The 27,925-nt window shown below is 41.7% G+C and overlaps 1 protein-coding gene across 1 annotated transcript in view; it reads right to left on the bottom strand.

The window, feature by feature from the left end:
- The window catches only part of LOC131954704 (ceramide kinase-like), a 114,054-nt gene that overhangs the window by 19,638 nt on the left and 66,491 nt on the right, over positions 1-27,925 (bottom strand). The window contains exons 5-6 of the mRNA XM_059318459.1: positions 19,298-19,361; positions 113-333 (exon numbers count right to left, since the gene is read on the bottom strand). Coding sequence (XP_059174442.1) covers positions 113-333; positions 19,298-19,361 — 285 coding nt within the window. The remainder of the gene's footprint in view (positions 1-112; positions 334-19,297; positions 19,362-27,925) is intronic.

The raw sequence follows: 27,925 nt of genomic DNA, 5'->3' as shown, positions 1-27,925 counted from the left end.
TGGTATCTGTGACTGCAGTATCTGTGACTGCAGTATCTGTGACTACAGTATCTGTGGCCACACATGTACTGCCTCCCCCCTCCCCCACTAACTCCGCCATTGTGAAACTTACCTAAAACAATTTTAATAGCAGAAGTAACTGGGTCTGTGGTGCCATGTAGGTAGTTGACGACGTAGTTCCCCGACCCCCCGGGGATGACCCCCACTGGGATCGACAGAGGTGACAGGGTCGCGTCCGGGTCATCAGGGTTGACCCCTGTGATCTGCTGTTGTCGGAGCACCAGGGCGGTGACCACCTCGGAGTAGAAGCCGTCGCCGCCTACAGATATCACGCTGGAATAGAGAGAAAACCAGGGGTCAAATGGGGGGCAGTTGATATTAGAGAGCTGGTAAAACAAAACGTGGGCCATCATTGGGGGTTAGTGGACAATGAAGAGAAGGTAAAATAAAACGTGGGTCATTGGGGGGGGGGGTCAATTGGAGATAGGGTTCGATTGACATCAAGGGGGTCAATTCACATAACGCAGAAGGTGAAATAAGAAGTGGGTCATTCGATTTCAGGTGATCTAAAAACGAATTAAACCATGGCTCACGAGGACTGGTTAGGTAACATCTAAAAAATAAAACCAGCTAAATCAACCTCCACATCATGGCCATAAAATTATTTAAAAAACAAAACACCAACGGTTGGTAAAATAATGAAAGGTAAACGTGCGCTGTTTTTTTTTTTAATGGGAAGAAACGCTAGACTTTTTTGTTTTTTATACCATCACCTATAGATAGGTTAGTTTAAGCAAAAATACAATATTTACATCTACACATACTTCAGTGTGGTCCAAAATCAAATTATATTCTTTGAAAGTATGCTGGAGTACATGGAAACGAAATAACACTTAAGAAAAAAAAGGGTCCATCGTGCCAGTGTGAGAACCACTGTCTTGCACTGACATAACCGTTTGAAGTACAGCAAGGGAGATAATGTCAAGATAAAGAATATGGCAAATAAATAAAAAAACGCATTTCTGAAAATAATCATCCGAATCTATAAAATAAACGGAATCTTGCAGACAAAAGTGAAGTCAAACAAACACAGCTCCCGGACAAGACCAGACGTCAACTTATGAGTTCCAGAAGAAATAAATAACCAGACAGGTAAAATGCGGTGGAGGTTAGAAAAAAAAATTCCCCAAAGCGACAGGTAATATTATATACCTGGATGAGATTTGTGTAGTAGACATAGGCGGCTCCTGCTTGAGATATTTTTTTTTGGAGGGAAGGGTAGGGAGGGGGTTAAGGAGGCTATGGTTATCAAGATATATATATATATATATATATATATATATATATATATATATATATATATATATATATATATATATATATATATATATATATATATATATATATATATATATATATATATAGGGCCTATATATATATATATATATATATATATATATATATATATATATATATATATATATATATATATATATATATATATATATATATATATACTGTCATTTTAAGAAATATTAGCAAAAAATTATCAGCGCAACTGAAATGAAAGTAGGTGGCGGGGGCAGCATCCCCCAGCACCTCCCCTGGGTTCGCCTGTGGCTGTAAGTAGAATCCCATAGCTGGAGTTGATTGGCTTTGCTTCTGCGATAAATACAAAGATTTGGAGGAGATAAATGAGAATAAGTGCGGGTTAATAGCTGAGACGGTGATGGCAGGCTTGGAAAGAGATGCCACAAGGAATTAGTCCTTTGTTGCTCAATCAGATCGAGGCTTCGCGAGATGACGTAGTGTCGGGATCAGATCGAGGATTCGCGAGATGAGGAAGCTGCTAGATGACAACAGCTGTGAGATTTCAGGGGTGTGGAGAGGTGGTTGTCTACTTATAGTTTAAGCTTTAAAACTTGTGTTAAAGAAAATATTTTTCTCTTCTAAACTAAATGGAATGTTGGGATGATGTGGGTTAAGATGAATGAGGTCATAATCGGGTTTAGATAAATAACAAGTCGCTCGCACGTTTTACTTAAAGATGGGGAGTGGGGGATGATTTATGGTGAAAAGCTTTTTAAAATAAAGTGTGACGTATGTTTGAAATAGATACATAACAGGATTAAATTTTTTTTTTCCTTTTGAGATAAGTCGTAAGAAAACTAACTTATGAATTGTATTTCAAGAATAAAAAAAAAACCTAACTCATAAAACAGGAATAAAAAGCGCATGTGTGTTTTATATCAGGTGTCAGCCACTCCAGGCTTATCTCCCTTCAACAGGTGGCTTTCATTCGGCCGTAAATACAATATCATACAGGGACGTAACTCCAGGAAGAGTAATCTCGCCTGCTTCTTCCGGACTCGAATATCATCTCGCTCCCCTTTCAAACACCGTCATTTCGACTTGGTGTTTAGAGCCCTCGACCGCGCGCACCTGTTTTATGTTACAGAATGGTGTGTGTGTGTGTGAGTGTGTGTGAGGAGAATGATGATAGACAGGCAGTTTCGTGAGGGGGTGGGGGGCAGGAACAGTTTATAGCTGAGAGCCACCCTTACGTTTTTTAAGGCTGTCTTTCTGGCAATGTAAATATTTAAAATGCTTCATAAAAAAAGCTCTATAACATGTTGCAGGAATTCTACCTAGTTGGAGGGTGAGTCATGAATGGACGCACATATATATATATATATATATATATATATATATATATATATATATATATATATATATATATCTTAAACAACAATGCCCTAATTTCTTTTGAAAATCACTCTTGTAAAAATTAAATCATTGCCCTGGTTTTAATTAATTCGCAGAAAAAAAAAAAGTGCAGGCTTGTTACATGTGAGCTGTAGATTGAGAAAAATCACGTCGACTTATACAAAACGTTTAGCGGGTCAGTAAGTCTATGTCTAACATTAGGAACCCCTCCCCCACTCCCCCCACAAATCTATTTTCTGATTCGATGTGAATTACCACCGAACTGACACCATTTTATCTGTGTGTGTGTTTTTTTTTAATTACCTGGGGTGTTAAATTAGTTATTGTCGTGGTACGGTGGCACGAGGGAGGGGGGGGGGGAACAAACAAATGTCCTGGGTGGGGGGAGGGGGACACGGGCCAATGTCCTGGGTAACCTCGTGACGTTGGTAGACACAATCTGCTGGCTGTTTAAAAAATCATTTGGAGAAAATGAGCCCTGGATAAGGCTTTGTCTTACTGTTGATGATGTTCTCAATGTAGGGCTTTTTCTTATTAGGAGACGGTGAACTCTGTATAGGGCTTTGTCTTATTGGAGATGGCTAGCTCTGAGTAGAGATAATACGGTGAACTCCGAGTAGGGATTTGGCTAACCAGAGGTCGGAGAACTCCGTATAGTGATTTATCTATCCGAAGCTTGGTTCGCTTCGTGTAGGATTTAGAGCAGAAAAGATTAAAAACAGCTCGCGCCGGGAAGGAACGGGGTGGAGGGGTGGGTGGAGTAAACGAGAAAAAAAATTAATTGACTTTAAAACATAATAAAATTAAATTCTCGCTGAAGTCTGAAAAACTCAAGTCCAGAAAGGTGAGCGCTTCTCATCGTGAAGTAATGACAGAGTCTTCAGTGGTTCTAATCTTTTTGTTACGTCACACCTTCTGTACATGTTTGGTGTCTGGTTTTATGTTTTAACGCACTAGCGTCCAACGATGAATGAATTTTCACATGTCTCTGTGACCTTGGCATCTATCATACTATGCCTAGCACATTTTATTTCCCCAACTAAGGTTGAGCAGCGTGTACGCTACCTCTCAATCACACCGACCCGACTATCTTGAGAACCACTGGCAAGGAAATCCATAATGAAGTGCGAAGGAGAGGGGGGAGATATAAGTTAAAAAAAACAATCACACAAGGCCCCCCCCCCCCCAATAATATAACAAGACAAAGAAATCAGATGTTGCGCCACAATATCTGATTCAGCTCACACAAACACGGCGGGAATGAGGTCAGAACTCAGCGTTTGACTGGAGTCAAAGTTAAAGTAGAGTCGTCTTGTAATTGTCCGGTTTTTTAAAGAGCACCCTCTAGTCTCTAGTCCACATGGTTTAATAAGCAACATCTTCTAATTTTCCGAGGTTTTTTTTTTAAAAGCGCCATTTTGTATTTGTCCTGGTTTTTAAATAAGCACCAACTGTAATTAACGAGATTCTACCGAGGCAAAATACTGTGTTGGTCCGTATTAAAAAAAAAAAGAGGCCACTGTTGAAGTGTTAAAGATAAATAAAACACAAAAAACATTGGATTGCATTTAATTATTTTAACACAAAGAGACCTGATATTGATGCCTCCAAATATAGCAACGATACTGTATCCTAAAGCTAAACAATGGTCTTCATAAAATGTATCGATACTATATTTCTCCGAATACCGTTTCGATACCCCCCCCCCCCCCCCCTCAGACAGTAACTTCTTTCTTGTAAGGAAAAAAAACAACATAAAAATCAGCTCACCGTCTAAGGGAGATTAAAACAGACATTTCGCGTCGCAGTGATCGCCCCTGAAAAGCACAGCGTTAAAACGGGATAAAAAACAACAGAAAGCAGGATTTCTCTCCCTTGTCTGTGTGTTTATTGAGGGTCGGGCTACAAGGCAACTTACGAGCCACAACAAGCAACCCACAGCGACAGCCCCCCCCCCCCCACACCCGCGACTACATGTCCCGACCCCGACGAAGTTGGCATCCTTTATTTCTTTGCCGTCACAAGCCGGAGGGGTGGGGTGGGGGTGGGGGGGGGGGGAAGAATGTCTTGACACTGAAATCATCAAAATTAAACCGCAACAAAATAACTAGCATTGCGTTCATAAAAAAAAAAGTTTTTCATTTCCGCTGAATAGTTTCTTTGTTTAGGAAGCACAGGTTTTTAATTAAGGTCTGCCGTCTGCATTTAAACTCATGCCATCGTTCTAGTAGGCATAGGGAATACGTGAAGAAACACACGCACAACTCATTAGAAAGCTACACTTAAACTCAAAGTGTACTAGTTCTTAAAGAAATTGAAAGCAAACCAGTAGGCCTAAACCATTATAAAATATTATTAATTTTTAGAAAAATTATAATGGATTTAACTTTTTAAATTTGTATCTAAATGGAGAGACATAGGAATATAAAATTATTTTTTTTTCTCTTAAAGTTTATGCACGTTACAAAGCGCAATTGATATTTGGACATTGGTGATGCTAAATGACATGTAATACACAAACAGGCAATGTCACATGTCATGTGGCATTTCAGATGCAAGCAGGCTTAGTTCGGCCTATCGTACAAATGAAAAATGTCACCCGACAATGATGTAACTCTCAGCGTGTGTAAAACCATATGGCTGAAAGAAGGGAAAAAATCAATAGAATTATCCCCCTTACCCCAGTACAAGTCGTGTGAGAGTGCCCTCCCTTACAATTAACACACGTCGTATACAGAAATCTGAGCACGACCCAAGTCTGACCAGCTGACCGCAGCTGTGATACAGTTGAACACAGCTGTGATACAGCTGGACACATCTCATGACATAACAGCTCCAGGTGAACCAGCCTTTTTTTATCATGTAAAACCATAACCGTAACACTAACTCAAGAAGCGTTCACCGAAGATTTTTCTACAGAAGAGAAAACAAAGTTTCAAGCCGCGGAACAAGATATACATTGGTGTGGGGGTATGGGGTAAGAATTATAAGCTTTACACGTTTTTGAACATCCACACCTCCGCCTCAGGTCTGTATGTATCGAATTCTCCACCCCCACCCCCTGTCTGGAAACTTCTAACCCACCCCTTCACACACAGATACACACCATTAATGTGAACAGCCGAACCCAAACTAAAACGAAGTTCATCTCCAACGAAGCCAACACCGTGGCCGGATCCCGAGAAAATGTTAATTGGTTTGTTGTTTTTGTGTGTCTCGCAGATCAAATGACGAGCGAACACCGCCTCTATCAGCGGTGCAACACGCTACTGTCAGCGCCATCTACATGCTACTGTTAATAGCATCTGTATCAGTGCTACACGCTAGTATCGGCAGCAGCTCTGTAATATGTGTTAAACGCTAATGTAATCGTCACCCCTGTAATAGTGCTATATGATAATATCAGCGCCGTCTAGCTCAGTGCTTTACGCTAATATCATCAGCATCTATGTAAGTGCCACACGCTAATATCATCACCATCAATGCTAATGCTATATGCTAATACTAACACCATCTATTCCAGTGCTACACGCTAATATCATCACCATACTGACCAGAAAGAAGCGCAACGGAAAAAAGCGCAACGGAAAAAAAGCGCAAAAAAATGCGCAACAGAAAAAGCGCAAACAGAAAAAAGCGCAAACAGAAAAAAAGTCCTCTAGTTAAAATCAATCGCAGCATGAATCTTAAAAAGGGGGGGGGGGGAGTGCAGAGGATCCCTAGAGTCCCGTGTAAACTATGACACTTATAGTTATAGTCAATGTCTTAATATAAATTCCCACAAATAGAAACCATTTTTGTTTTGTTTACTTCTAGTACAAAAAGGTCTCAACGATCTCAGGTACAAAAAGGTCTGAACTATATCTCATACAAAAGTTCTCAACAATCTCACATACAAAAGGTTTCAACAATCTCACATACAAAAAGGTCTGAAGGATCTCAGGTACAAAAAGGTCTGAACTATATCCCATACAAAAGGTCTCAACAATCTCACATACAAAAGGTCTCAACAATCTCACATACAAAAGGTCTCAACAATCTCACAAAAAAGGTCTGAAGGATCTCGCCAAATAACACCACCAAATAAATCACTTTCCTAAACAACCAACCGCCAACCATGAGCCTCACAGTGGCTAACCCCAACATCAACTTTAATATCCCGTGCCCCCCCCCCCCTCTACCCTACACAACAAACGGACCAAACTAAGCCTTTAATGAGCTCAAATAGAAGGAGATTATCCCGCGGTGAGATATGGGCCAAAATCCCAACCCCACAAATAGTCAGGGCTAAGTTAAAAAGTTTAACTGTCTACTCGATATTGTTTCGTTTCGCCTGGTTCGCATCTGGAAAAGGTCAACGGCTATTTAATCAAATCCTTTAATAAATTAAATTGGGCCCGGGATCCGCCAGTCCGGGATACACCCCCCCACCCCCGCCCCGACCGCCATTTATTTTGTGGTTTATATCTGTGGGGTGTCAGAGGGGGATCAGCCCGTCTCCAGGCGTGTGGGGAGCCACAAGAAATATGAGCTGGCCAAGTTTCATTACAAAAATTATTTTGTCATTAATAACTGGCGGTGGGGGAGGGGGGGGGGGGGTCGTAAAGTAACGCTAGAACATTTTATCCTAAAGACTTGCAGGGGGTAAAAAAATTTGGGGTGGTTAGATTTGGCGTGGAACAGTAACTTGTGAAATGGGTGGATTGTGAGAAAACAGTGTGTAAAAAATGGGGGGGGGGGGGGGGGGGGGGGTTGGGGGAGGTTAAGTATTCTAAACACGTCATCTCATCTTTCGCCTAAATAAACACTTTGTTCCAAAGTTTTGTATTTAGTAGCTTCAACTTGTGTTCTCACGTTTGAAATACTTTTGTCAGCCCTATTACATTTTGAACACCGTCATATTTAGCCATATCTAATGTTACCTTCTAAAGCATATCAAGTTTTACCTCTAGATCATATCAAATGTTACCTTCTAAAGCATATCAAGTTTTACCTCTAGATGATATCAAATGTTACCTTCTAAAGCATATCAAGTTTTACCTCTAATTCATATCAAATGTTACCTTCTAAAGCATATCAAGTTTTACCTCTAATTCATACCAAGTGTTACCTTCTAAAGCATTATACGTGTTACCTACTAAAGCACCTCTAGGATTACCTCTAATTCATATAAAATGTTACCTTCTAAATCATACCAAGTTTTACCTTCTAAAACACCTCAAGTTTTACCTAACACAACTAAACCCAATGTTCTTACGCCTAAGTACTGCATAAGCCAGAGACCGCCAACCAGAGCAATAATTAATTACAGCGTTAACATTTGTTGACCATGCATGAAAGCGACAGGATAATTTTAGAGGTAATCCAGACACATGTTTCATCCTGCTCCCCATTTGTTTCATTCCGCTCCCAGTTTGTTTCACCCCCCCCCCCCTCCCAATTTGACCAACCATACATATTTTTATACATTGGAAGTTAATTTATGTATAAGGTGATACATATTTATGTCAAGAGAGAAGTGAATAAATAAGACAATTCGTGCAAGAGATGGATACAAAAAAAAAAAAAAAAACTCGTGCTAGTAGTCCCTTATTTCTTATACAACAGCTGGTTATTTTCTGGTTTTTTCTAATTAACGGGAGTCGGCTTTAGTCGCAAGGAAGTGGGTTGGTGGTTTGAGCTGATTGTTTTTAGACGGGGTGTGGGGGTGGTTACAAAATAATAACAGCATGTTACAAACAGCATAAATAACAGGCTTGAATTTATACCAAGAGCACGAGTGTGTTAATTAATTTTATCCATTATTCTCCTAGTCATTTTTTTTCTTACTGTAAAATAAGTAAAATCATTTTTTTTTCTTACTGTAAACTAGGTAAAATCTGAATGTGAGTTGGTTTTAGTGCAAGTGTAAAATCAAAGCAAAACAAAGCCAATCCATGTTTTCATTGACCGGTACAGAGATCCTCTAATAAGAACCACGATTTTAAATTTACAAAAACAAAGCAGTTCACACCTAGAAATCTTTTGGTGTGTTTAAACATATGAAGAAAAAATTTAAATAGTAATTTAATAATATTTACAATTAGCTAGAATATGTTGTTATTGTTTATTGTCTTGTTTATTTGTCAAAGTTCAGAGGTCGGGCGGTGCTGTACTAATTATAACTGGTACGTTGACTAAACTGAGTGGACAGTTTTCCTTCATTGACGTAAGCAGGCTATTTATAGATTTTGTGTACCTACGCACAAGTAGGTCACGTGACGTCTCGTCTATTGACCGACGGTTGTCACGTGTTTACAGTAAAATGTACCCATATAACCGACCATCCTTAATATATATAAACTTAAATTGGTGAGCACATATAAAGCTGCATTATAATAGGTAGAGAGGCTTTTTTTACGAATAAAAAGCACTAACTAGTTACAAATGATTGAAATTGATGTTTTATATGAGCAGGTGCCTTGGTGTAGTTTGGTTCCCACACGTAGTAAAGTAAAAGTAAAGTTCCCTTTCAAACCTGACGGTCTATGGGGGGGGGGGGGGGGGGAAAGTGAAGTAGAGTTATCTCGGCATATGACGGGATAGTGTGGTCAGCACTATGCCCAGCCGCCTTTACTTTCCCAAACGTAAGTTAGGTACCCATCAGAGCTGGGTTGACTCAGGGACGTTCTACTGACTTGAACCCGGATTTGAACCCGGACTTTCGCTAGGCCGCTCCGTCCTATAGTTCCAAAACGCATTCAGCTGTGTAGCACTAGATACTTTGCTCTTTAAGTCTAGGGTCAAGACTAAAGGAACTCTTATAATGTAAACACAACCTCATCGCTTTAACCCAACACTGACGTCATCAACACCCCCGCTTTAATTAATTAGGATTTTTTTTTCAATACCTAAATTTGATTGTTTACTGTAAACAAAGTTCATGCGGTTTAGCGTCGGTTAAAAAAAAAGTCCATTGTTTTCCTTTTAAAAATATGAACGACCTTTTAAGTGCCTCTAACGTTGAATTCGTTAAACTAAGGATACAGTTTGGAATTCTGAAATAACTTGAAATAGTTGTGAGCTGTTGCTGGAGCGTGTAGCTACGGCAAGAAGGCGTCGTAAGTTGGGTGATTCTGTTAACCCTTTGACGACGGTGTGAGCGTTAATTTGTGTCTCTATTGAAAAATCTACCAGCTCAAGGTTAACGGGGCGCACGCAATCAAAACCAGCTTTTGAGATGTTGCCTAGTGGCTTGGGGTGGGGGAGAGTAAGGCTGGTATTTGGGGTGGGGGGGGGGGGTAGGGGTGGGATTGGTAAGGGCAGGGGTAGCAGCTTAGGGCAGGGAAATATAGAATTGGTGTCTGGTATACGAACGGGGAGGGGGGGGGGCAGGGGTAGCGGCAAGGGTAGCGGCAAGGGGTAGGAAAATGTAGAGTTGGTGTTTAGGAAAGAGGCTGGGGTGCGTCTGCACTGCGAAAAAAAGAAATTCAACCACCGGTTATCTAATCTCCAAGTTTGCTCCCTTTTGATTTAGATATATTTAGCTTCATTTTTTTTGTACAGTGTACTCAACTGACCTTTCTTGACCATTGCGTCAAATTAGAGACCCGGAAATGGATTGGATATTTGGTAATGTCATTTGACATTTGGTAATGACTGTAACGGCTGACAAATCAAATGACATTTGGTGATGACTGTAACGGCAGCCAAATGGCATTTGGTGATGACTGTAACGGCAGTCAAATGACATTTGGTAATGGCTGTAACGGCTGTCAAATGACATTTGGTAATGACTGTAACGGCAGTCAAATGACATTTTGTAATGGATGTAACGGCAGTCAAATGACATTTGGTGATGACTGTAACGGCAGTCAAATGACATTTGGTAATGGCTGTAACGGCAGTCAAATGACATTTGGTGATGACTGTAACGGCAGTCAAATGACATTTGGTAATGACTGTAACGGCAGTCAAATGACATTTGGTAATGGAGGAAACGGTGATCACGTGACTTAAAGACACGCGCTGACGGCAGACGTAAGCGTGACCTCTGACCTTGGACCAGTCAGGTTCCAGCCGGGCACCATCCTGCAGGGACCCAGCGGCGTGTCCTTGGGAGGGCTCCTCCAACACGGTCTCACAGCGGCGTGTCCTTGAGATAGTGGGAGGGCTCCTCCAACACGGTCTCACAGCGGCGTGTCCTTGAGATAGTGGGAGGGCTCCTCCAACACGGTCTCACAGCGGCGTGTCCTTGGGAGGGCTCCTCCAACACGGTCTCACAGCGGCGTGTCCTTGAGGTAGTGGGAGGGCTCCTCCAACACGGTCTCACAGCGGCGTGTCCTTGAGATAGTGGGAGGGCTCCTCCAACACGGTCTCACAGCGGCGTGTCCTTGGGAGGGCTCCTCCAACACGGTCTCACAGCGGCGTGTCCTTGAGATAGTGGGAGGGCTCCTCCAACACGGTCTCACAGCGGCGTGTCCTTGAGGTAGTGGGAGGGCTCCTCCAACACGGTCTCACAGCGGCGTGTCCTTGGGAGGGCTCCTCCAACACGGTCTCACAGCGGCGTGTCCTTGAGATAGTGGGAGGGCTCCTCCAACACGGTCTCACAGCGGCGTGTCCTTGAGGTAGTGGGAGGGCTCCTCCAACACGGTCTCACAGCGGCGTGTCCTTGGGAGGGCTCCTCCAACACGGTCTCACAGCGGCGTGTCCTTGAGATAGTGGGAGGGCTCCTCCAACACGGTCTCACAGCGGCGTGTCCTTGAGATAGTGGGAGGGCTCCTCCAACACGGTCTCACAGCGGCGTGTCCTTGGGAGGGCTCCTCCAACACGGTCTCACAGCGGCGTGTCCTTGGGAGGGCTCCTCCAACACGGTCTCACAGCGGCGTGTCCTTGAGATAGTGGGAGGGCTCCTCCAACACGGTCTCACAGCGGCGTGTCCTTGGGAGGGCTCCTCCAACACGGTCTCACAGCGGCGTGTCCTTGGGGGGGCTCCTCCAACACGGTCTCACAGCGGCGTGTCCTTGAGATAGTGGGAGGGCTCCTCCGTCGGATCCTCCAACACGTTTAGTTTTCTTCAAAAGAGGGGAGGGCGTGTTGGGGGTGGGGGTGGAGGAACAGGTAATTAACATGTGGGAGGGAGGGGCAGGGGGGAGCTTGTAATTAAATTATCCTGTTTTGAAATACTGTGTCATCAGAGACTGCTGACGTATCAATAGGAGTAAACTGATTAAATGAGGCGGAGGAGAGAAGGTTGGGGGGGGGGGGGGAGGGGGGGTCGGGTCGTGGAAGCGGGATCACTCTAAAAAAACGTTATGCGTTGTCTGCGGCTTGCCTGCATCTCGTGAACCGCTGTCTAATCTAAGATTAGATAATCCAAGGGGAGGGCACTCACGCGGAGTAGAAAATATACAAAGGGTTGGGAGCTTAATGAAGGGCGGGCTAAGCGGGGCTGGTTATAAATTAAATTGCTAGCGGTACTTCTAAGGACACTATCTTGGCATTTCATAGTATATTAAACCCCCCCCCCCCCCCCCCCACTAGAATGGGTACTCTATCAGCTGGCTTATAAAAATCATGTGATGTAACGAGACATGTAATGATGGCATGAAGAAAAGAAAAATGACTTGTAATAATGCGAGGGTACGCCAGGCCCGGGGGTGTGGTCGTGTTCTGTACGCCACCCCCCGGGGGTGTGGTCATGTTCTGTACACCAGCCCCGGGGGTGTGGTCGTGTTCTGTACGCCACCCCCCGGGGGTGTGGTCATGTTCTGTACACCAGCCCCGGGGGTGTGGTCGTGTTCTATTGACAAGTGAAACACAGGGTGTAAATTGAGCTGTCTTCATAGCGAAGCTCCTGCATGTAGGTGCATCACAGACGAGACCGTCACCCCCGGGCGACGACAGGTGTGCAGACAAGTCCAACTGTCGGGCGTGTCTGCAGGCGATGACAGACTGTCTTTAGCTGCCTGAGAATCCTGGGTTACCTGACAGGTAGTGTTGAAAGGCTGGAACTTAAATTAACGCTTGCAGGGAGAGAGAGAGGGGGGGGGAATAGTAACAGTCGCAGCCATGTTGGTTAGTAGGAGTACCGAGCTGTGCGTAGAATGGCGAGTAGTCTCACTTAGTAGGGCAAGTAGTCTCACTTTGTAGGGCGAATAGTCGACCGACTGGCAAATAGTCCCACTTTGTAGGGCGAAAAGTCGACTGACTGGCGAATAGTCGACTGACTGGCGAGTAGTCTCACTTTGTACGGAGAATAGTCGACTGACTGGCGAGTAGTCTTACTTATACTAGTCAGGAGAGTCTCATCGACTGATAGAGCCTGGCATAGACCAACCAGTGGGAGAGTCAGCACTCTGAGAAGTCTTGTGAGAACCAGACTGGGTCTCTTAAAGACCTCCTAAGTTAGTCCCATGTGGACCCCTAAATCGGCCTCTTAAAGACCCCCTAAGTTAGTTGCATGTGGACCCCTAAATCGGCCTCTTAAAGACCCCCTAAGTTAGTCCCATGTGGACCCCTAAATCGGCCTCTTAAAGACCCCCTAAGTTAGTCCCATGTGGACCCCTAAATCGGCCTCTTAAAGACCCCCTAAGTTAGTCCCATGTGGACCCCTAAATCGGCCTCTTAAAGACCCCCTAAGTTAGTTGCATGTGGACCCCTAAATCGGCCTCTTAAAGACCCCCTAAGTTAGTCCCATGTGGACCCCTAAATCGGCCTCTTAAAGACCCCCTAAGTTAGTCCCGTGTGGACCCCTAAATCGGCCTCTTAAAGACCCCCCTAAGTTAGTCCCGTGTGGACCCCTAAATCGGCCTCTTAAAGACCCCCTAAATTAGTCCCGTGTGGACCCCTAAATCGGTCTCTTAAAGACCCTTGTTGTATCTTGAAAAGAACGCCTAATTCTTGCCACGTGGCAACCCATAAAAAGACGTTGCTGAGGTCTTAATAAGACCCCATGATGGGTCGCAAGGAGACCCCTAACTGTAGCACAGACCCCTAACTGCTGCCTCTGTGGGGGTGAAACCTATAAAAGACAAACCCGGCTAACAAAGAGAGTAAAATTTGTTTATAAAATAATCCTTCTGCTGTTGAAAACATGGAATTTGACATTACAAATGTAACAACACAATGCACGGATTTCAAAAGTAAAAATAAGCTGCGGAAAACATATGGTTTAAAAAAGAAGAAAAGAAAAACATATTTGTTATTATAAATATTTTAAGAAGTGCTAGCTATTTTTGATGTTGCTTTAGATTTTTTTTTATTACTGCATAAAGTGTTGCTATAATGGCTGAAGATAAGGCTTCCTACACGGATTTCTTTCTTTCTTTATTTTACTTGTGTGCTAAATTAGGAACATTAACCGCAATCCTATAAATTAAAAAATACTTTGTTTTCTTTGTTGTATATAAAAACAGCATTACAACACGGATATTTTGTTGTATTTTAATGAGACTTTGAAAATACGGTTGAAAAAGAGTGAAACATTACCAAGCTCTCAAGCAGTTTAAAATGTATGTTTTAAGTTTCAGACATTTCTCAAGCAGTTGAAAATGTATGTTTTAAGTTTCAGACATTTCTCAAGCAGTTGAAAATGTATGTTTTAAGTTTCAGACATTTCTCAAGCAGTTGAAAATGTATGTTTTAAGTTTCAGACATTTCTCAAGCAGTTGAAAATGTATGTTTTAAGTTTCAGACATTTCTCAAGCAGTTGAAAATGTATGTTTTAAGTTTCAGACATTTCTCAAGCAGTTGAAAATGTATGTTTTAAGTTTCAGACATTTCTCAAGCAGTTTAAAATGTATGTTTTAAGTTTCAGACATTTCTCAAGCAGTTGAAAATGTATGTTTTAAGTTTCAGACATTTCTCAAGCAGTTGAAAATGTATGTTTTAAGTTTCAGACATTTCTCAAGCAGTTGAAAATGTATGTTTTAAGTTTCAGACATTTCTCTCCCTTTGAGTGCTAAGTGTTGCGGCCTGGCTAGGCCGTGTTTTGTAACCCAAGTTCTCGGGACTGCACGGGGGCGAAATCATTTTTTAAAGAGCCGTTCATCACGTCAAACTGCGATCACGGCACACAGCGGTTAGCCAGACCAAGATGGCGGCGGCGTGAGTACTCCCTGCCACCGGTTATTGCTTGAGGGGGGGGGGGGGGGTAGACAGAGGATGTGGGAGTGGGGCAGAAACAACTAGAGACGGGTTGTTACAACGTGGGCTGTTTGCAATAAAAAGTTTGGTATGGAGAGGAAGACTATAACAGCCTACTGCCATACATCTTATTGAAGTAAGTAACTTAAGGGTTCTCAGACTCTGGGAACATGAGGGTATAGACTTAAGTGAAACCATGCCCGACCCTCTACACAAGAAAGAATGCAACAGTTACAACAATTTAAAAATACAGAACTTTGTCTAAATCTAGTCTCCAACTGTACTGGAGGTACATACATTCATGGGGGTGGGTAGTTACAACATTAGAACCTCCGCATTGTTAGAAAAAAAGTACAGAAATATTTAATAAAAACAACAAGAAAGGTAGAGATTCAACAAGTTTTGCAAGCATCAAAACAGATTTACGCTAGAAAAAAAAATTTGAAATACTAAAAAAAAGTTTAAAAAAAAAAAGGAATGTATTTTTGTATTTGTGAACTGCTTTTTATTTATCGCACAAGCCCTAGTATGCGCGCTAAAGATATTTTTATACACAGTTTTACAATTTAGTGATATAAAAGCGAATACAAGTGAATATAAGTATCCAGATTAAGAATAGCAGTAACTGCGGTTGAGACTTTCTAATACTTGGAGTTATATTTGGGTTCGTAGTATCGTTATCAACGATTCTAGCGACGTATTAAGACTTGCTAATATTTGGAGTTTGATTTAGGTTCGTAGTATTGTTATCGGCGATACTAGCGTCGTTTTGAGACAAGTTAATTGATACTTGCCAAAAAAAAAACTGTTCAAAAATTAAACTACATTATTCTATGATATATTCTCGTTAGAACGTTAGCCGTATATATCGTGATATTTGATGATATAAGACACGTATTTGCTTGTGTAAATCAACACCGCACACTAACCAACTCCCCGCACAGTTAAAAAATATTGGTCGCGACATATTTACGAAGTTATCAACATTCTTCCTCAAGCCCCACCACAATGCATCTGCCAAAAAGACAGGAAATGACGCATTACTCCTCGGCTTTTGGGAAACAAGAAGATCGGACGAACAAAAACACCGAACGGGAAAAAAAAAAACAACAACCCAAAACCCCCACCAAAAGTTGGGAAAAGTGAAATTGCTTTCAGGCGCTGGCGAAGATTTATGTCGAATGAGCAGCCGAAATATCTGACGAAAGGAGATGGAAAACGAAACTGGAGTTTTTTTTTTTTTGGTGTTTGTGTGTGTGTCAACGGCGGTTTTTTATTTTTTTTTAAAGGATGAAATATTGGAAGAATAAGCTGAAAAACAGAATTTTATTTTAACTTTCCAGACTTGAGCTCAACGCCGCAACATATTCACAAAATACGAGTTAATGTTTTATTTTTTTAAATTACGCCCCTCTCCTGCTTTTCTCCGTAAGTTATCTCCTCCTGGGTACTTACCTCCCATTTTCATCACAAAAATGGGGAAATAACACGTGAACATAACGCGGGTTATCTCCCGTGTGTTAATACGCTACACTCTAACTATCAGGGCCTCTTGGACGTTCTAGAAACATCCAGTAATGCGCTAGGATAACAATCAATTTATTCAACTCCTCACCCCCAACCCAGCGCAACCTGTCTCCTTTCTTCACGCCCCCTCCGTCTTAGAAAAAAAGTAATTGTAACAAAAAGTACTTCTCTCTAGCCCCCCCCCCCCCCAACACACACACCTTTACCCCCTACCGCGCCACTAAAATAATAATCTTCTGTTTTGAAATAACATCTCAACTCGGGGGTTCTATCAGACGCCATCTTGAAAGCCGCGGCGGCGCCGCAGTTTCGTATTTGTATGTTTAGGCCGGTCTCGACGGATGAGCTAAAACAAACACGGGCGATTACACCACTTATTCGCCCTCGGTGGGCTCATCCTTTGATGGCTCTCACTGTCGCCCCGAGATCGTTGTCACTGCTCACGTCACTAGGCTGGATGAATTGTAACACGCTCTGACGTATGAAGCAAAAGCTACTGCTGGTTGGTTTCGAATATACAGAGAACAAGACATTTTCTTCACATAAAACTTTTTCCTGCTCATTCACAGATTGGCTCAACAGACACAGACACATTAATATCCTAATTAAAATTTTAATTCTCTAAAATTAGCCTCTAATCTTAACTGTAAACCCTAACGCTGTTTTTTTTTTTCTGACTCAAAGAAATGTGCTTCATAAAAAATATTTTACAACAAAATAGGAACAAAGAAACACACAAACAAACTTTTTATAATTAATATTGATTAGCTAAAATACAGGATCTCGAATGCTGGATGATATAATTTATTTTAAATATAAATAAAATTTTATTTTTGATTCTGTTGGAAGCACGCTGAGGTGAAGAACAAAATAAAATATTACCTCCCCTTTGACCTTCGCATTTGTCGGAAAAAAAAAGTTAATAGCCTCCCTTTCTCGCCGAGGGAAGAAATAACCATATAGATAAAATATTTCTATTTTTAACGCAATAGCGAGCTGCGTAATGTGCTTCGTCTATCTTCATGGATGGTAACATAAAAAAACAAGGTAACATAAAAAAAACAAGGTAACAATTCGAAGGTTTTTTTTAATGGTGCTTTGATGTAGAAGTCACGGCGGTACATGCTGCTTATACATGAATCACAAGACACCATGGGTGGGGGGGGGGGGGGGGGGGGGTCTGGGGTGGGGTGGGGGTGTTCGTACTGCCACAACGGTGTAGCCTGTAAGATTGTGTGTGTAGGGGGAGGAAGGAGGATTTATATCTCAGCATCAACCCTCAATATTTTGGTAGAGTAGTGGTAATGGTGTGTGTGGTGCGTGTGTGAGAGAGAGGGAGTGTGAGTGTGTGTAGAAGTTGTTGTAGATCGGTTTACGAATCTGGACTGGAAGTGAATAACACACTTCAGAAGGCTTTAAGAGTTGAAACACTGATCCCCATTGTCCAACAAGCAGCTGTAATTTTAACAATTACGGCGTCTCGAGTTATCTAAAATTAACCCGAATTTCGCGAGCTAAATAATTTCAGACAAAGAACAAAGCGGCAAACAGAGCCAGCTCAAGCAGTTCCAGATATTTCCCATACCTTAAAACCTAGAAAATACCGGCGTCAATTGTGGGTGAGAAATCTACCTGTTGATGAGCACCTTTCAAAGGTGAGAAACACATTTCGTTCTTCGGTTGAGCACAAAAAAATACGTGCACATAAAACTTACTGAACAATCCCGTAACATAAAGGAGTGGGGAAAAAATCTAGTGTGAGAGATTCGGTGAGATAGTTTTATATTGAATTAAAAAACCGAAATGAGAAAATGTGCAAACGCATTCTGGAGACGATATGTTAACTTGCCAAATTCTACCGTCGAAAACACGTTAACTCCATGTAACCAAACAACTGGGTTCTATCAATTCAAATGTTTCTACCTCTGCGTTATGGAATTTTCACTTGATAAAAAAATAAAAAAATAAATTAAAATTCTTTGGAAAATGTGTGATGGTTTTTCAGATTAAAAAATATTTAGTTTCTTTTTGGCGTCGTTTATTCGGTCGAGTTTTACTGCTCTTTGTGAATAAAGATATTATTTAATATACAAAAATAACAGCGGTGTATTGTATCGTTATTTTAGTTACTATAGAGCTGCATCACAATACAAACTTAACAAAATTTCAAGTGTTTAATGTGGGTGATATACACACACACACACACACACAAATATATATATATATATATATATATATATATATATATATATACATATATATATATATATATATATATATATATATATATATATATATATATATATATAGAGAGAGAGAGAGAGAGAGAGAGAGAGAGAGAAGGAGCGAGAGAGGAGTGAGACCTATATAGTCATATAATTCCAATTAAAATACCTACAGAGCATGGTCGGAGATATGACAACAGCTATCCCAGAGCAAGCAGGTGTCTAATCGTCATGCACCTGTCCACGCGACATCCAGCATGATGTATGAGGTGCAATCATGCAACACGTCCCCGACAGTACCTCGACACCCCCCCCCCCCCCTTTCCCTAAACACTTATCACCAGCTCGCCATATTTCAAAATCTCGGCTTCAAGTTTTTTTATCAGGTTTTTTGACAGGGGCGGGGGGTGGGGGGGGGGGGGGGGGGGAGGGTGATGATTGGGGTGGTGATACGTAAATGTAAATGAGTGTGGATGTGTAAATGTAATTGTGTGGGGATACGTAAATGTAATGATACATGAATGTGATGGTTGGTGATATTTGTAATAGAGTGCTGATACCTGCGTGTAATGAAGTGGTGATGGTGCATGTAATGAGGTGGTGATACCTGCATGTGATGAGATGGTGATACTTGCATGTAATGAGGTGTTGTGATGACATTGAATATAAGATTAAATATAACTTTGACTCACCCATCTAGAGTGGAGAAGTCGACATCTTGAAAGGCGTTTCTGGCATCGTTTGGTCCTGTGGTCACTGGAGAGGGTCAATAAAAACAATGTTTTAGTTTACTGAGGGGAGGTAATTATAACAATAAAAACAATGGTTTTAGTTTACTGAGGGGAGGTAATTTTAACAATAAAAACAATGGTTTTAGTTTACTGAGGGGAGGTAATTTTAACAATAAAAACAATGGTTTTAGTTTACTGAGGGGAGGTAATTATAAAAATAAAAACAATGGTTTTAGTTTACTGAGGGGAGGTAATTATAACAATAAAAACAATAATTTTAGTTTACTGAGGGGAGGTAATTTTAACAATAAAAACAATGGTTTTAGTTTACTGAGGGGAGGTAATTATAACAATAAAAACAATGGTTTTAGTTTACTGAGGGGAGGTAATTTTAACAATAAAAACAATGGTTTTAGTTTACTGAGGGGAGGTAATTATAACAATAAAAACAATGGTTTTAGTTTACTGAGGGGAGGTAATTATAACAATAAAAGCAATGGTTTTGGTTTACAGAGGGGAGGTAATTATAACAATAAAAACAATGGTTTTAGTTTACTGAGGGGAGGTAATTATAACAATAAAAACAATGGTTTTAGTTTACTGAGGGGAGGTAATTTTAACAATAAAAACAATGGTTTTAGTTGACTGAGGGGAGGTAATTATAACAATAAAAACAATGGTTTTAGTTTAATGAGGGGAGGTAATTTTAACAATAAAAACAATGGTTTTAGTTTACTGAGGGGAGGTAATTTTAACAATAAAAACAATCGTTTTAGTTTACTGAGGGGAGGTAATTATAACAATAAAAACAATGGTTTTAGTTTACTGAGGGGAGGTAATTATAACAATAAAAACAATGGTTTTAGTTTACTGCGGGGAGGTAATTTTAATAATAAAAACAATGGTTTTAGTTTACTGAGGGGAGGTAATTATAACAATAAAAACAATGGTTTTAGTTTACTGAGGGGAGGTAATTATAACAATAAAAGCAATGGTTTTGGTTTACAGAGGGGAGGTAATTATAACAATAAAAACAATGGTTTTAGTTTACTGAGGGGAGGTAATTTTAACAATAAAAACAATCGTTTTAGTTTACTGAGGGGAGGTAATTATAACAATAAAAACAATGGTTTTAGTTTACTGAGGGGAGGTAATTATAACAATAAAAACAATGGTTTTAGTTTACTGCGGGGAGGTAATTTTAACAATAAAAACAATGGTTTTAGTTTACTGAGGGGAGGTAAATATAACAATAAAAACAATGGTTATAGTTTACTAAAGACCATGGAGGGGAGGTAATTATAACAAAAAAAAAACAATGGTTTTAGCTTACTGAAGGACGTGGAGGGGAGGTAATTATAACAATAAAAACAATGGTTTTTATTTACTGAGGGGAGGTAATTATAACAATAGAAACTATGGTTTCATAATTTTACTGAAGGAAATGGAGAGTAATTTGAGATAAATATAATGATACAATAGCTTTTTATATGAAACTACGCCTCTTTAGAAGACTATTATTTCCTTTGTGTTATTTGAAAATATTACAAATGTAACTTAATTAAGGCTGTTGTATTTTTTTTATATAATAGCACATAACTCAACAATTTCTTCATTGTTGCCACACTTATAAGGCATAGTTCCCCCCCCCCCTGCCCCAACGAGGTGGATGATAGTTCAAGATACCCCCCCCCCCAACATACACACAAAAGTGTCAGTGGTTCATTGAATCTATGCCCACGTCAGTGCTGAGTGCACGTGAATCCGCCAACTACTCACCCTGACATTATTTATATGCATTAGAAAAATACGCACAAAGAAAATATCTCTCACCAGACGCCACCGCCCCTCACCCCCCTGTTGCGAAGCTGAAGCCACTTCTAACAAAGATCGTATTTTGCCTAGACCCTCATTTATCAAACACCCCTACCCCACCCCCCACGCCAAGTTTTGACGCGCCTACCCGTCCCGCCGCCGATACACAATAAATACGTGTCTTTAAAACGGAAATGTCCGATATTCTGACTGCACCACGGGGTGCCGATATGACGTAATTTTCCGTTTGTCGAGACGGACTCAGCAAGGTATCGCGTTACAATAATTAAAATTTAGCCTCAAGTACACACGAAGTAACGCTTGGATTCGATTATTTCACGAAGGTATCGAACAAAAACAAATGTTTTGAATACACGCGGAAGACAAAAGTAGGATTTGAAATCCTCAGTAAAGTAAACAAAACACAGCATGTATACATGCAGAGATTGTTTTTAGTCGTGGATCTGTTGGTTTAACAATTGCAAGATTTTGTAAGCTTGTAATGAAAGACACATATACAAACGGACAGACAGACAAAAGACTGACGGACGTACAGATGGAGAGTCACAGGGAGAAAGAGAGAGAGAAGAAAAAGATACAGCATTTTAAACAAATACATCATATAAGATTCTAAAATATTTTAAAATATTGAGTTCGTTACTGTTTGGTAAACAAATAGAACAGTTTCTCTCCACATCCCTCTCATGTCTCTCTCCATACCTCTCTCATGTCTCTCTCCATACCTCTCTCGTGTCTCTCTCCCCATCTCTCTCGTCTCTCTCCCCACCTCTCTCGTCTCTCTCCACACCTCTCTCATGTCTCTCTCCACACCTCTGTCATCTTTCTCCACCTCTCTCATGTCTCTCTCCCCACCTCTATCGTCTCTCTCCACATCTTTCTCGTCTCTCTACACCTCTGTGATGTCTCTCTCCCCATCTCTCTCATGTCTCTCTCCCCACCTCTCTCGTCTCTCTCCACACCTCTCTCATGTCTCTCTCCCCACCTCTCTCGTCTCTCCACATCTCTCTCATGTCTCTCCCCATCGCTGTCTCTCCACATCTCACGTGTCTCTCTCCCCACCTCTCTCATCTCTCTCCCCCACCTCTCTCGTGTCTCTCTCCACACCTCTCTCGTCTCTCTCCCCCACCTCTCTCATGTCTCTCTCCATATCTTTCTCTCCACACCTCTCATGTCTCTCTCCACACCTCTCATGTCTCTCTCCACACCTCTCTCATCTCTCTCCCCACCTCTCTCATGTCTCCCCCCACCTCTCTCATGCCTCTCTCCACACCTCTCTCATCTCTCTCCCCACCTCTCTCATTTCTCCCCCCACCTCTCTCATGTCTCCCCCCACCTCTCTAATGTCTCTCTCCACACCTCTCTCGTCTCTCTCCCCCACCTCTCTCATGTCTCTCTCCATATCTTTCTCTCCACACCTCTCTCATGTCTCTCTCCACACCTCTCATGTCTCTCTCCACACCTCTCTCATCTCTCTCCCCACCTCTCTCATGTCTCCCCCCACCTCTCTCATGTCTCTCTCCACACCTCTCTCATGTCTCTCTCCACACCTCTGTCATCTTTCTCCACCTCTCTCATGTCTCTCTCCCCACCTCTATCGTCTCTCTCCACATCTTTCTCGTCTCTCTACACCTCTGTGATGTCTCTCTCCCCATCTCTCTCATGTCTCTCTCCCCACCTCTCTCGTCTCTCTCCACACCTCTCTCATGTCTCTCTCCCCACCTCTCTCGTCTCTCTCCACATCTCTCTCATGTCTCTCCAATCGCTGTCTCTCCACATCTCACGTGTCTCTCTCCCCACCTCTCTCATCTCTCTCCCCCACCTCTCTCATGTCTCTCTCCACACCTCTCTCGTCTCTCTCCCCCACCTCTCTCATGTCTCTCTCCATATCTTTCTCTCCACACCTCTCTTATGTCTCTCTCCACACCTCTCATGTCTCTCTCCACACCTCTCTCATCTCTCTCCCCACCTCTCTCATGTCTCCCCCCACCTCTCTCATGTCTCTCTCCACACCCCTCTCATCTCTCTCCCCACCTCTCTCATGTCTCCCCCCACCTCTCTCATGTCTCCCCCCTCTCTCATGTCTCTCTCCACACCTCTCTCGTCTCTCTCCCCCACCTCTCTCATGTCTCTCTCCATATCTTTCTCTCCACACCTCTCTCATGTCTCTCTCCACACCTCTCATGTCTCTCTCCACACCTCTCTCATCTCTCTCCCCACCTCTCTCATGTCTCCCCCCACCTCTCTCATGTCTCTCTCCACACCTCTGTCATCTTTCTCCACCTCTCTCATGTCTCTCTCCCCACCTCTATCGTCTCTCTCCACATCTTTCTCGTCTCTCTACACCTCTGTGATGTCTCTCTCCACACCTCTCTCATCTCTCTCCCCACCTCTCTCATGTCTCCCCCCACCTCTCTCATGTCTCTCTCCACACCCCTCTCATCTCTCTCCCCACCTCTCTCATGTCTCCCCCCACCTCTCTCATGTCTCCCCCCTCTCTCATGTCTCTCTCCACACCTCTCTCGTCTCTCTCCCCCACCTCTCTCATGTCTCTCTCCATATCTTTCTCTCCACACCTCTCTCATGTCTCTCTCCACACCTCTCATGTCTCTCTCCACACCTCTCTCATCTCTCTCCCCACCTCTCTCATGTCTCCCCCCACCTCTCTCATGTCTCTCTCCACACCTCTGTCATCTTTCTCCACCTCTCTCATGTCTCTCTCCCCACCTCTCTCGTCTCTCTCCACACCTCTCTCATGTCTCTCTCCCCACCTCTCTCGTCTCTCTCCACATCTCTCTCATGTCTCTCCCCATCGCTGTCTCTCCACATCTCACGTGTCTCTCTCCCCACCTCTCTCATCTCTCTCCCCCACCTCTCTCATGTCTCTCTCCACACCTCTCTCGTCTCTCTCCCCCACCTCTCTCATGTCTCTCTCCATATCTTTCTCTCCACACCTCTCTCATGTCTCTCTCCACACCTCTCATGTCTCTCTCCACACCTCTCTCATCTCTCTCCCCACCTCTCTCATGTCTCTCTCCACACCTCTCTCATGTCTCTCTCTACACCTCTCTCATGTCTCTCTCCACCTCTCTCATGTCTCTCTCCACACCTCTCTCATGTCTCTCTCTACACCTCTCTCATGTCTCTCTCCACCTCTCTCATGTCTCTCTCCACACCTCTCTCTCTCCCCACCTCTCTTATGTCTCTCTCCCCACCTCTCTCGTATCTCTCTCCACATCTCTCTCCCCACCTCTCTCATGTCTCTCTCTACACCTCTCTGGCCAATCAATTACCTAGAGATATCGCAATAAACAGCCATTTTATTTAAATTAACCCAAAACCAATAGTTGGATTAGCCTAGTGTCTATTTTTTGTCTGTTTTTTTTGTGCCTATTTTTTGTCTGTTTTTGTGTCTATTTTTTTGTCTGGTTTTTGTGCCTATTTTTTTGTCTGGTTTTTGTGTCTATTTTTTTGTCTGGTTTTTGTGCCTATTTTTTTGTCTGGTTTTTGTGTCTATTTTTTGTCTGTTTTTTTTGTGCCTATTTTTTGTCTGTTTTTGTGTCTATTTTTTTGTCTGGTTTTTGTGCCTATTTTTTTGTCTGGTTTTTGTGTCTATTTTTTTGTCTGGTTTTTGTGCCTATTTTTTTGTCTGGTTTTTGTGTCTATTTTTTGTCTGTTTTTTTTTGTGCCTATTTTTTGTCTGTTTTTGTGTCTATTTTTTTGTCTGGTTTTTGTGCCTATTTTTTTGTCTGGTTTTTGTGTCTATTTTTTTGTCTGGTTTTTGTGCCTATTTTTTTGTCTGGTTTTTGTGTCTATTTTTTGTCTGTTTCTGCGCGAGACGTAGTGTAAAAGCGTGGAGTTTGGTAAAAAGATTACGCCATAAAATAGTCGTTGTTTATTACTTGGAATAACACATAAAAATAAATAAACGCGCGTTTTATGATGTCGATACCGACTGTGTTTTCTATAAATAACACACTTATTTAAAAAACAAGAAAGGAGATGGATAAGAAACGAAATAAAAAAAAACCCAACCGCAATAAAGGAAATACATTAAAGACATGTTTCTTGTGATTAGCGGAAAAAACATGGCGGCTGGTAATGTCTTAACGTACATTGTGGGAGGGGGGAGGGGGTAGATGGCTCAAAGACCTGGATTTCCCATGCTTACTGTGGAAGATGAGCAGGCGTAGAATGCCAGGGCAGGGGTTAAGGATGTGAGCATGAAATTTTATTATGACAAAGTGAATGACGATAATAAATCTTTCAATATCCCGGGTTATTATACCGTAGTTTTTATAAAAACTCGAATCAGCAAGGAAAGTATTTATCGTGAATGGTTGCAAGGTTTTTCTATTAACAGATGTAAATCTGCGACAAAGGGAAAACTGAACAGCCTATCAGAAAAAAGTATAACAAGAAGAATTGCCGTCTGGTTAGTTCAAGAAACGCACATAATAAACAACCAAACTTTAGAAGAAATTAAGATCTTCAATCCTAGAATGAACTACAACATATTGATACTTTTATACTATCTAAGATTGCTTTAGATATACATGTTATTTTTTTTTTTGGGTGGGGGTGGGGGTAGAGAGGGGGCATGGGTTGTCCCATTGTTAAGGGAGAATTGGGTGTGGGGGTGGGGAAAGGAGGAGTCTAGACTGTGTACGTTGGAAGCAGGCTAAACAAGAGAGTCAGCAGTATGGAATGGAGTCAGGAGTATCTGACTCCCTGACTCTGACGCTTACACAGGTAATGGCTAAGCGTCATTGATGCCGTAAGGGCCCTTCACATGAAAGCACCCGCTTGCCACTGTAGCTGGAGGTCATGACCCCCGGAGAGCTATAGCACGGCCTAAGCTCCAGAGCTAACAAGGCTCTTAACGTTTGTAAAGGGACAACAACTTGAGGGGAAAATATCAAATATCAAATTCCTACAGATCAAATATCAACATCCTTCATACACGATACTTAATGTTTCAGTTGGAATTATTCCGCTTGTGTCCCACATATTTGGATAGACCTTTTTTCTATGGATCTTCAACATTCATAATATATGATACAACGTTTCTTCCTTACAACATTCTTACGTCTAGCTGTAGACTACATGCTATAGCAATAGTGTTAAAAGTATTTAATACCCACAGTCCTCATGAAAATACTGGCTCGGTTTATTATATTCACTAATTAATTATTGTGCCACTGTGTCTTCAGCCTAGACCGAAAGACGCACAATTAAAACCACAATGGTCGGTCCACGCTAAAAAAACTGAAGGAAATAATTTGATTGTCTCTCCTACCAATTAATGGACAGCGTGGTCTGGCGGGAGAGCGCATGACTGCTAACTCGAAAGTCACATGACTGCTAACTCGAAAGTCACATGACTGCTAACTCGAAAGTCACATGACTGCTCACTCTAAAGTCACATAACTGCTAACTCTAAAGTTACATGACTGCTAACTCTTAAGTCACATGACTGCTAACTCGAAAGTCACATGACTGCTAACTCGAAAGTCACATGACTGCTAACTCGAAAGTCACATGACTGCTAACTCTAAAGTCATGATTCCAGACTCGAGTTTGTGGTTCGTCCTTGAGTTTACTCAGCTCTAATGCGTACTTTACTTACGTTATATAAAATATAAAGGCGGCTCTGGCATAACATTAACCACACTATCCCTTCATATGGCGAGATCAGAGAAACAGGTGAACTCTGTTTCATCTACTCTATTAAGCGCCAGATCCTAAAGAGTAACTCACTAACCCATCAACAGTAGATTAACAAACACAAGATGCCAGCACACCATTTGGCAGCAATGCATTACAGTTTTATCATCTTGTATTATTTGAGTCTAGTTGTGTATTTGATAATATAATCTAGTAATAGGCGAATCTAGTTATAAAGTAATTCAAGCAGCTAGGCAAAAAAGGAACCTATCGTAAACTTGCAACAACTTGCAAGAAGCTATAGTCACCAAAACACCAGCTATGAGTTTCTACTATTTTGAGGACAGAAAGACTTGCAACTGCAGTTTTCTAACACAAATCTAGAAATCTAAACCCACGATCCTTTCTGTGAAGCCAGAGATTACCTTTCAAACAAACCTGCCACAATTTGTTTTCAAAGAAAACGCTTTTAAAATCAAACTCCTCACTAACTGATAACTTGACAGGCTCCCCCGTTCTCTCTAATTCTGCCTCATGTTTGTTTTTGTTTCAGATATTTAAAAAAAACAGAATATGCTTTAAAACACAGCCACAGAGTCTATGAAACTAGAGCAAAAAATGTTTTGAACTTCCCTCTGAAATTTGAGTTTGGCTGCACCCCTTCATGATGTTTGCATACAACTTCAGTTTTTTTTTAAAGTTTAAAACACAACCATATCCATTTACACCTGATAATGTTACCCTCCCACACATAATTTGGGAATAAATCCTATAGAATATCCTGGGTGTGAGTCTCGAGGCTTATATGGTGTCTAATTTCACGTGCTATTTTCTCAGGCATACTCGTCTGCCGTGGGCCAGAATGATCGTCTGCCGGCGTATGATCACAGGGCCATTTCAAGAGAACAGAACTCTGTATTTCAAAGACTGAAACAGCCGAGAGAAACAGACAATACCGATGTGTGTAGCGCTGTAGGCTACCAGACGCGGATAAGTGGCGATATTTTTGGAAAGAGAACATGTTCCTTGTGAATTGTTCCCCTTTGTTCCGTACGTAAGTTAACATACATCACAAACCACGCATGCGCC

Source organism: Physella acuta, unplaced genomic scaffold (genome assembly GCF_028476545.2).
Source record: "Physella acuta isolate Inbredline_101_S28 unplaced genomic scaffold, ASM2847654v3 ptg001020l, whole genome shotgun sequence".
NCBI lineage: Eukaryota > Metazoa > Mollusca > Gastropoda > Physidae > Physella > Physella acuta.
The sequence above is the reverse complement of the archived record's forward strand: the minus strand, read 5'-3'. Positions and strand labels throughout refer to the sequence as shown.